This window comes from Dasypus novemcinctus, chromosome 15, assembly GCF_030445035.2.
Source record: "Dasypus novemcinctus isolate mDasNov1 chromosome 15, mDasNov1.1.hap2, whole genome shotgun sequence".
NCBI lineage: Eukaryota > Metazoa > Chordata > Mammalia > Cingulata > Dasypodidae > Dasypus > Dasypus novemcinctus.
Genome location: NC_080687.1, coordinates 60420727 through 60432738, shown reverse-complemented (window position 1 = coordinate 60432738; position 12012 = coordinate 60420727). Strand labels below are relative to the sequence as shown.

At 32.2% G+C, this 12012-nt stretch overlaps 1 protein-coding gene across 30 annotated transcripts in view; it reads right to left on the bottom strand.

The window, feature by feature from the left end:
- The window catches only part of MYCBP2 (MYC binding protein 2), a 263861-nt gene that overhangs the window by 209043 nt on the left and 42806 nt on the right, over positions 1 to 12012 (bottom strand). For all 30 annotated transcript variants that reach the window (XM_058276528.1, XM_058276529.2, XM_058276532.2 and 27 more), the window contains exons 6-11: positions 8699 to 8941; positions 8421 to 8492; positions 6941 to 7037; positions 2809 to 2882; positions 1763 to 1901; positions 272 to 348 (exon numbers count right to left, since the gene is read on the bottom strand). In XM_058276528.1, coding sequence (XP_058132511.1) covers positions 272 to 348; positions 1763 to 1901; positions 2809 to 2882; positions 6941 to 7037; positions 8421 to 8492; positions 8699 to 8941 — 702 coding nt within the window. The remainder of the gene's footprint in view (positions 1 to 271; positions 349 to 1762; positions 1902 to 2808; positions 2883 to 6940; positions 7038 to 8420; positions 8493 to 8698; positions 8942 to 12012) is intronic.

Here is a 12012-nt window from a genome sequence, read left to right as displayed (position 1 = left end):
TTTACTCCAACTCAAAAAATTACACAAAGGATTCCATAATTAAAATTAAATATTTGTAAAAATTTAACATTTTATACGTTTTTATAAAGTCTTAAATGTCACTTTTTTTGGTAATACTATTTTCAACATGAATAAAATTTTACATTTAAAAAGAAAAGCAAAATTTTTAAAGATGATTTAAGTTTGAACAGGTAAACTATGAAAAGCAATCAGCAGATTGTACCAACTAAAGCAGAAAATGTTAATTTTTAATCCAAAAAGAGTAATTTACCTTTCCATTTGCTGTTTTCATTAGTGCAAACTCTCGTCCTGCACCAAGAATGGCTGATTCCTCATCAAATCCTGTACCTGATATTACAAGACTAATAAATGCTATTCCATTTCAATATGAATAATTCTAATTACAAATGCATTATTTTAAGTGATTAAAATGTCAACCCAATAAATATCCCTCAAAAACAAGAATGACAAAAAATATCCAAATGCCTGAATAACTCAGCAACAATAATTACACTACCCCAAGGAAAGATGTTCACATAAATTTCATTATTTATCCCAAACTAGTAACAAATTAAATTTTAAATTTAAATAAACAAATTTCTAAAATCCAATGCCAGCAATACTGCTTGGATGAATAAATTTTTACTGAGCATCTATTAGGGAGTAGTCATTATAGAGCTCATACATCTTATCTCATTTAATCCTCACAACTATACTACCCAATTTACAAATGAACAAAATATAAAGTTTGCTGAGGTTGGTGCAGACACAGTCATCTGCGCTTGAAAAATGCCATGCAGATATCTGAACCAAGGTATTTAAGATTTTCTGTCACATGTTTTTTTTTTTGTATTCAGAAGAACATTTCACATACCTATTCTATCAATTTGAATATTTATGTGTGCATATACAGATAGATCCTTATACACATTTTAAAACTGCAAAATCATGAACAATTACAATTTTATATCTGGCATAAATTTATGATTTTTTCCAATTATACAAATTACTGATGAATTTATGGGCTTTTAAATTTTAAAACTTTAATATCAATTCATTTTTCTATAAGGGAATTACAAAAACATTACATAATTATGCAAAATATGCAAAGTAAAGCACTTGTACCAAGTTTAATTCAATGAAATAGCAGTTTAAAAAGGTGGGTCTTACAAAGAATCCCACAAACTGAAGAATGGCACTATCAAATCTAGAAGAACATGGCAAATCAAAATTGATACCCTTCTTGGAACTAGTTATTCCAATTGCTACTATGATACTGCAAGAGTAAACATACAAAGCCCAAGAAATAGGCTGTGGTTGTATGAATCTGTATTCAAATAAAAGATCAGTGTTTAGGGAAATTACAATTTTTTAAATCTTATAGGATTACTCTATGGATATCATGAAAATCTGTTTGAATCAAAATTAAAGAAATATGTATATTTAGCAGGATTTACAATAAAAGTTCACAAAATTTTAACTGAAAAAAGATGGGCCACGTAAATTGATGCCCACAATGTTATCCATCATAATCCTTACTAAATGTAAGTTTATTTTCTTTTGCTTTATTCAAAATGAAATGGTGAATTAGATATTTCCTTATAACAGTTTTCAAATATCATACTCTATTTAAAGAATATTTCCTAGTAACTTAAAAGAGCTGCTAAAATATAAGCTGCACTGATGAAACATAAAGTTAGATTTTTTAAAACAAAAAGGAATCTGAAAATTAAAATGTGGGAGACTTATTTTGCCATCTTACTTATAATATGCAAGTCCTTTTCCAGATCAAATAGTGAGATACCACAGGCATGTAAGCATTTTCTGGCCAGTTTAAGTTGTAATTCTTGTTGAAGCACAGGTTCAGTGCTTGTGGCAAATATTCTGACAACAAAGCCATCCTAAAAGAAATAAAATAGCCACATGTTATACTGCATGAGCTGGCCTCTTTAGACTTTATATTCTGTCTAATAAAAAACAAATATTTTCCCAAAGCACAAGCAACAAAAGCAAAACAGATTAACGGGACCTCATCAAAATTTAAAACTTTTGCATCTCATAGGACTTCATCATGAAAGAAAAAAGGGAACCTACGCAATGGGAGTAAATATATGGAAACCACATAACCAATAAGGGTTTAAAATCCAGAATATAAAAAGAAATCCTTCAACTCAAAAACAAAAAATCAAATAATCCAATTTCAAAATGGTCAAAAAACTTTAGTCATTTTCCCAAAGATTTACAAATGGCTAAAAAGCATATGAAAAGAGGCTCAACATCATTAGCTACTAGGGAAATGCAAATCAAAACCACAATGAGATATCACTTCATAACCACTAGAATGATTGCTATTAAAAAAAAGGAAAATTAAAAGTATTGGAGAGGATATGGAGAAATAGAAACACTCATTCACTGTTGGTGGGAACGTAAAATGGTGCAGCTGCTGTAAAAGACTTTGGGCAGTACCTCAGAAAATTAAAGAATAGAATTACCATATGACCAGAAAATCCACTTCTAGGCATTTCCCAAAAGAACTGAAAGCAAGTACTGAAACAGGTAGGTATGTGAACATACTGGCATTATTCACAATTGCCAAAAGATAGAACAACCCAGGAGTCCATCAACTAATGAATGGATAAAGAAAATGTGGAATATACATACAATGGAATATTATTGAGCCATAAAATGGAATGAACTTCTTATGCATGAGTCAACGTGGATGAACCTTGAAGATATCCTACTGAATGAAGTAAGCCACAGAAAGTGATTCAACTTCCATACCAGCCACTCATGATTCAGAATACTTACATCTCTTGAAGCAGCTATCTGATTAATATATTCCCCATCAGTGAATAAAATATTTTGACCTTCAGTGTGGCAATCTGGGCAGAAGGAAGAAAAAGTAATCATATTACAATATAAACAAACACCTCAAAAATGATATTACTCCTCTGTTGAAGTCAGAAAGAGTTATCCACACAACAAGAATAAACAAAATCAAAAGGAGACTGTGCTCTTTAATAAAGAATTAAAAATTAGCAGAACCAAATAATTCAACTAGTAATATGTATTACATTTTATGCTTACATTTATGATTTCTTCCAAAGTCAATGACCTGTGAGCCTACCTAATTTCACAATGAATTAGTACTAGATACTAGTCTAGTAGAAAACATGCACCATGAACAAAGAGAATGTTGGTTAAAACCATTTCAATACAGTCACGTGCAATGTAGGCAATACTCTACCCTCAGACATACATTACAGTTATTAGTGTCACAGAAAAATACAGATAGACCTAAAGCTTCTGTATTTGAGGTCTATGGTGTTCAACTACAAATATCCCTTGCTTTTATAAAATAGATGAAATTCAAAACTGGTTGTACAGTTTCCATTTAGAAGTTCAACATTTATTTCCAGCATTTAAAGCATTTTGCATATTCTGTGAACTTTTTCATTGTACATACTTCACAGAACAGACAAATATCTGTTTATGTATTTCTTTTTTGCCTGTAAGTGATCATATAGCTTGACTGCAATCTCATATTGTGTCAATACTATACATATCTCTGTGGAACAGCATACTACAGACTTTGATCAAAATAACACACAGGCTCAATTTTTAACAAGGGATATGTGTATTACAGAAGGACCAATGAAACATGTTAGTGATTACTACAAAATAACATGAAACTACAAGCAAAATCTAACATCTAAGCATAAACTGTGTCTTTTCGGAAAAAACAGAAATGTTCAACAAGCAGGTACAAAAGCACACACAATTCCCAAAACAACTACAGAGAACTAGGATGAATCTCTCCATTAATCATAATCATGGTACAAAAAAAAACAAAAAACAAAAACTCGTTTCTATTTACACCTGAATCAACCAAACATAAAATTGTTTTTTTTTTAAAGTAGTAATAGAGTGCCACACCCTCCCCCCACCCCCCATAAACTGGATTGTTCTATATCTTTGCCCAGGAGCTTCATACTAGCATATTTCCTTATTATAAATATGCAAACACAGGCAGACCCTTACCAAATAGAGAATTCAGTGATCACAAACTGGAAATAGAAACTGGGAATCAAGGCCCACTGGTAGCCCAAGAGACTTGGTAATCAAAGAGAGGAGAAATCGAAAGAAAGAGTTCCTAGTCCACTGTACAGAATAAAGAGGCGCAAGAAAGATGCTTCTCAAGCTCTAAGCAGTAAGATTTTAAACTAAAAAGCAAAGAAGAAAAACTCATTATAATTTCAGATAAATGCAAGGGTGAGGAGTGAAGTGGTGCAAGAAGAGAAGCAAAAAGCCTCTTAATTTGAGGCAACCTGTCACCAGACATGGAGAATAAATGAAACAGGGATACAATATGAAATACAAAGGTCAATTTGTATTTAATAACAAATTAATAACAAATAAAATGACAATTAACAACAACAACAAACAAGTATGCTTTAAGTTTAGCAACAGTAGGTTGAAAATAATCATCTTTATAAACAAGACTTCAGGACAAGTTGGAATGTGAAGCTCAAGGAATTACCAGATTTACGTCACTGTTTAACATGATATTCATTACCATCTATACCTGACAATTTACTTCTGCTCCTTCTTGATGGGAAAGCTACAGAGCAGAGTACTACAAAGTACGATGAAGGAAAAAAAAAGAAAAAGTACTATTGAAGAAAATGCAGTCCAGGTCAAAGAAGAGTGAAAATGATGACTGGTTTCTTCAGGCTTGAATGCTGAATCTTCCTGTCATGTGACTTCAAAAAGATTTTCCCTTTATTCTTTCTTTATTCTTTTATGTTGTAAGACAGCATCTTCAAGAAAATATCAAGCAATATCTCCAAGTTTGGAAGACACACAACATGGGAATATCTCCCCCAAAGTACGGTTCATTTGTAGCCATGAATACAGTACATAGTTATGAAACACAAAATTTAAAGCCAACTAGTATTTTTTAAAGTTGCATTTCAAATGTTAAATGACACAGAAGGATTTTATCATGGTGGAATAGACACAACAGCTTAGGTGGAAATTTCAATTGTCTTTTCAGTTACAATATCTACTAATGATCAGGGCTACACAGAAATAAATACTTTATAGCAGTAGTCATCCATGTGGAAGAAAGCAAAGGATCTGTCAGTTTATGAGAAATTTGAATTTTTCTTCTAAGAGATTGTCCTAAAATGAGTTGCACAAAAACAGAATGATAGGGACGCTAATTAGAATGTAATTTATATAGCAAAAAATTAGAAGGAACTTACATTCCAATATACCAATTAATAGATTATATATTTTTTAACATTAAAATGATGTTGTGGGTAATGAACACCACTGAATTATATCTTTGAAAGTGAAATTTTAGGTTGTACATATGTAACCAGAATTTTTTAAAAAAAGGTTATGTAAGATTTGTTAATAGCATGGAACCATATTCAGATATTAAGAATATTAAGTGATAGTTAAGTAAGAAGGGTGAATTAAAAAAACAGTATGTCAAGTATGATCTTTTTATTTTATAAGTATGTGTACATACAAATAAGAAAAAGAATGGAAGAATATTCACTAATATATTAATAGAATATGCTAAGTGTTTAATTTATGATAAGGAGAATTATAAGTAATTTCAGTTTTATTTTTACTCATATTTTTGTGCAATAAATATAACTACTTTGACTATATGTACACATGTGTTTGCACATTGTTATTAAAAATAACAATTATCATTAGGACCAGAGACTTAGTCTTGGACTTGTGATGGAAAAAATTCCCATAGACTTATCCAGAAACATATATATATATATATATGTACCTTAACACGGTGTCGTGTAAACTAATTTTGATATATACATATATAACACCATTCAAATGACTGTCTGCTGGAGTTACAAGAAAATTGTTTAACAAGCAGCCTGGTCACTGTGTTCTTCAGAGCAATGATTCTCCATTGTTTTTAGTTGGTTAAGTGCCTAGAAGTAATGCTACTTACCATGAAATTACTGATAGACACGTTAAGCATTCAAGATTTTAATATAAACAAACCACCCTAGAAAGTATTAAAGGTAAAAAAGCAAATTGGAAAATTTAAAATTTTCTGAGTTTGCCCAGTGTTCCAAAAACTTTGGAATTTGCCATCCAATTGCCTAACAATTTGGATGGTACAGTGATTTGAATGATGAATATATATGAAAACCTCAAAATTAAGAATGTCTAAGATGCCTCATCAAACCATTATTTTGAAAGTATAAAACATGGAATTTTGAAAAATCTCCTGACAGACTCCTAAATCTGTCTCTGAAACTCCCTAAAAATAAAGAGGAAATCTCAAACTGCCTAGTTGTTAAAGTAAAAACATACAGAAGAATCTTTGTACCAGGTCATTTGAGAGCTAGCGTTGCCCTTTTATTAAAAGCATAAAGTAACATCACCCTTCTAATTCAACAGTTCTTTTAACAGTCTTGGTGGAGTGGGGGAACCAGGCTGCAGATGGGCAAGAATTTGAAAACAGTTATTAAAATTCATTGCACAATATGTGGTCTATTGGTCTATTGTCCTAACATGCATTAACTTTATTAAATAGACCATAAAGTACTTTTAATGTCAAGATTTTTTTAACCTTTGTCACCAAGCACTATTGCTAATCATCTTTTTTTTTTTTCTTTAAGGTACCAGGGCCAGGGACTAAACCCAAGACCCTGTATGTGGGAAGCTGGAACTCATACACTGAGTCACATTAGCTACCCTTTTTTCATTTATTTGTTGCATTGTTTTTTTGTTTTTTGTTTTTAGGAGGCACCAGAAACCAAAACTGGGAAATAGGTGCTCAGCTGCTTGAGCCACATCCGCTCCCCTAATCATTCTTTATATATTTGAATAGCCTAACATGCACATCTCTTAAAATCACTTGTGACAAAAAATAACTAGTGGAGTAACATACCTGGTAACATAACAGTACCATCTTGTTCCAGTGTTTCAGGGCTTATTCTTATGGCTGTCATGCTGTGATTATTCACATCTCTATACAATAAATAACCCTGATAACAACAAAAAATTTTCCTGTATTATGCATAAAATATTTTTTATTCCCCATTTATCAGAAAAAGTAGCCATACATGTCCATGTTATAGTCTTTTGAATTATGATAATACACCAATATCAAAGTCTAAAAGATATTAAAGATTAAAAATAACATGGCTACAGTTTGAGTAGGCAATAAACATTATCGGCAGTTTAGTCTATGCATCATATTCTTAGATACATAAAGAACACTATAAAGGACAGGAAAAACATCTTGTTCAAAATGACTATATCACTTGCCAAATAAATAACAGAAATGATCACTATTTAACAGATATTTTAAGGAAAATAACTGAAATAGTTAGATTTTAAAATGAACAGAGTAATGGTTTTAGATGGAGTGATGTGCTGTTGAAAGTATTTTGTAAAAATGTATTTTTCATGACATTATTTCTTAGATAAACTATAGTAAAGTGGAAAATAAATATTTGATAAGCCATTTCAAATCAGGTTAGGTTTTAAGAGATAATTACTGAGCAATTTGATACTTAAAATCTCCCCAGTAGCAGAAATAGCAGGATTATTTTTCATGTAACAAGTAATAATTTTTCTGGTGTTCAAAATCCTTTCAAATATCTTTTATCATTTGATGTTGACAACAAGACTGAGAAGTGAACAAAGCAGGTATTAGAGAAATCCTTAATCTACTTCCTTCCACAAAGGAAACTGGACTTTGCCTCTGAGGAAACAATATTTCTGACCTCTCTTTTCCACATTTCATTTGTTTCTCACCATGGAGAAGGAATGATGTATCCGATTGCTGACAGTTTAAGAATCTGACACCCAACTGGACCCATTATTTAGTGGATGAAATCATGGTATTAAGAAACCAATATGGGCCTAACTCCTTTTCTCTCTTTGGTGATATTCTGCATGATTCTCCACACAGCTGGCTTAGCATCTAGTTGGCATGCCAATCTGTGATCCCTGGAATGTACTCATCTAGACTTAGAATGTAGGTGTGTGTGGAAAGACACGCCAATTTGACCTCACGTCACATATACATTCCCCAGTATGGATTTGTTAACAATAATGGTCTTTGATTCTTATCAAGAGGCTCAAGTGAACGAAAAGAAGTATTACAGCTAAATAACAGAGAACCCAATAAGATGAGTTGTTCAAACTTACAGATAGCAAGCAGCAGAGCCAAAAAAGTGCCTTAAGAATTCTAAGCCAATGTTATTTATACTATGTTTTATTGTTGCTGTGTCATACTATTAAAAACATACCATTTCTGTTTAAGTAGAAGTAATAATATACATTGAATAAGCAAGTATGAAGCACATGTTTCTAAAATTTAAGAAAAAAAATTATGGTTTATTTTATAGATATTCTCCTACCTGAGCATACCCTAACCAAGACTTTTTTTCTTTTCTGTTTCTGATGCGGGATGTAGAATTGTATATATGGCCCTGGAAAATAACAAAAGTTACTCTCTCAACAGTTCTATAATTAATAATAATGACTGAAATTTATTGTGCACATTTCAATTACAACTTTCAAAGAATTATTACATGAAAATTAGATAGTACTCTAAATATGAAGCTAGAAACAAACACCACAATTCAGTAAATATATATGTTCTGCTATGATTAAAAACTATAAGGAATCACATTACCCTAACTGTTCCACTGTATCCAGAGCCTATTTTGTATAATCCATCCTTGCATAAGAGATAAAGAAAAAATCCATCATTCTGAAGTAGACATTGGTCATCTTCATCCACAGATATTTCTTTTAATGGCCACTTGTGCATTAAAGCTGCTTTCTTAATGCCATTGCTAAACCAGTCCTGAATTTGAATTTTTCCCACCAAAACTGCCTGTACGCTTCTCTGGAGCGAATTTAATATTGTTGGCACCTATTCAAAAGAGAAGAAAGAAGTAAAACAGCATTTAAAAAGGACCCAAATACCAAAGACACTTCAGTGTTACATTATCATTTATAAGGAAAAAAATTGTTCAGAATGACATTTGATATACCAAAAACAAACAAAAAAAACTAAAAGCTCATTATAAGAAGCAAGTCTCAAGCAGGCCAAGATAAAAATGTCAGATCCAAAGAATATTAACTTGTATTTTTGACCAAAAAAACAATGAAATATGAATATATATCTCTCCAAAGCACCCAGTAACCAATCAGCACTGCTTAGGATTTTTTAAGTTTTGATCAACACAGATTAGTAAATGAAACACTAAGAATGGATATAAATAAAATTATTTGGTGTTAGAGAGTGCACACTAGTTATAATGGCATCTGTTGAATGCTATGCATTATCATTAGTATTCTTCATGATAATGAAGCATAAAATTAAGCAATTTCAACATAGGTAAATAGTGTTTTTGCAAGATGAAGCAAAATGTCTAGTGTTTCTCTTCCACTTTGCTTCTTATGCCTACTCGCTGTTAATATTAAAAATTTCCTATGATATAAGAACTTAATTGTGTATTTCCTCAACATTCATTTAACCAATAATAAGGACTGACCTGCTAAATATCTGGCATTATAAAGGAAACCCTCAATAGTCAACGGCACTGGTCCAACATTCTGACTCCAGGCGAAACTCCCCAATCCCTTTCACCACCCAAGAAGGACTGCCTACCAATCAGGGGGTCACTATATTCAGCCATAGTTCTACAGTTACCCTGTCCACTGTGGTAGCCATTAGCCACATGTGACTACTCAGCAGTTAAAATGCAGCTGTTACTTAAAATGTGCTTAAAATGCAAAATACATGTTGGATTTTGAAGACATAATACAAAAAAGGAATATAAAATCTTATTAATAATTCTGTAATTGATTGTATGTTGAAATAATATTTTGGATATACTGAGTTGAGTAAAACATAATAAAATTAATTCCAACTGTTTCTTTTTACATTTTTAATGTGGCTAATAGAAAATTTTCAATTACATTATTGCTTACTTTACATTTTCTGTTGGACAGTGTTGTTCTAGAGGGTAAAGCTTACAAAGGGATAACAGATCCACTCTTCACACATACGTTCTCCTCTCCTCTGAGTTCTCAGGCCACTGACAGCCAAAATATTCAACTTTTATTTTTATAAAATAATACACTTACATATAGTCAAATACTATTTCAAATTCTCTCCCAGAAATAACCACATTAGACTTACAGCTCTTTTATCTAGAATATACATCTACATTGCTAATAAAGTAGGTCAAATTTCCATTTCAATTTTTTTTCATTTTCAGATATTTTATCTATTAGTGCCCATTATGAAAGATGATGTCCCTCATCCCTCTAAAATCCTCAAAATTTAACTACAATTTCTGGTTAAACCAGTATTCAGAGTTAATTTTATTATGACTACGTAAACATAGTTCAGAGCTGAGTTAGTACAGTATAACAAATTACATTTCCCTCTTTGTATAACTGTCCTTTTTTCCTAAGTCAATAATTGCACTATTTTTGCATTTTCAATATATCTGTTTTCTTTTCTCTATATATATATGCCTAACTATTCCTTAAACTTCTCTCAATAAAGTCAAACAGACCATTTTTTCTCCTTTGCAAAACCCCTCATAAAGTCCCCTGACTTCCCGAGGGACATGAATAGAAGGTAAAATTATTCCAGACCTTGCCTATTTACCCTAATACATGACTGATGGTTGGGTTAGGAATAGTGAACATCATGCCATCATGCTCCCTCAAAACATTGAAGGCGTTGGCTATTATTTTCCATTTACCAGTGCTGCTTTGGAGAAGTCCAATACCACTCTGTTTCATCTTTTGTATGTTACCTGTCTTTGTCCTCTGGAAGCTTTATCTTCTGCTTATGATCAGTGTTCTGATTTTGCAATGTTATTCTTTGGTGTGAGTCTTTTTTCATTTATTGTGTTGGGTATTCAGTGTGTGTCCTGTCAATATCTTTATCTTTGGGGTCCAGGAATTCTCCTAATAAGATTCCTTAAGTAATTTCCTCCTCTCTACTGGAGTTCTTACTAGTCAAATATTGATTTCCTGGATAGTTCTAATTTATCTTGGATCGCCTACTTTCTATCTCTGTCCTTTTCTCTTTTTTCTATTTTCTTTTTTTCCATTTCCTGGGAATGCCTTCAACCTGATCTTCTAACCCTTGGACTGAATTTTTTAAAAATTGCTGTTATCATATTTTTACAACTTCCAAAAACTCTTTCCTGTTCTCTGGTTTTTTGTAAATAGAATTCTGTTGTTTAATGTAGACAATTTTCTTCTTTTATCCCTCTCAAGATGTTAATTGTAGCTTTCTTAGAGTTTCTTCTTTACTCTTTTTACCCAAAGTTTCTTTTATAGTATTATCATCATCATGATCATCATTGATAACTGATCTTTGACTTTCATGTTAGTCTAGTGAAACTCGGCTGTCTACTTATTGGTGAGAGTAAGGTACTGAAAATCTGATAAAAGCTCTGTGTGAGTGGATACACTTGCCAGATATGAGCTTCCCACAAAATGATAACATCAAGTTTGACCATTTCATTGGAGGACATCCAAATGTCTGCAATTTAGGGTCTTGTCTCCAAAGAGGAATCTGCCAGTACTCTTCCAAGAGGTCATAAGCCTCACTGCCAGTGTTCTGGAAACTTAGTGGGGAAATAAGAAATTGCAACATCACTACGGAGACTTTCATTTAATCTCTATTTTCAGCATGGCTCCTCAACTCCACTCTCAACTCTGCTGGTGTTCCTGGCCTTGCTAACTCAATTTCTTTAGACAGTACACCTCTTATCTCTTAGGGGGATGAAAGAAGAGCTGCCTGGTTAGAAAAGGGAGAGGAAGGATCCTGTGGTTCTCCACCATTCCTTATAAAGGTTTGAATCAATTCTTAGCTCTTTTCCTCACCACTGCCTCCTCAAGTATCATGGTGCTTTTTATTCCTAATCCTATCTGGAGTCTTGAGCTTTTACCTTGCTTTCTATGGGATTAGTC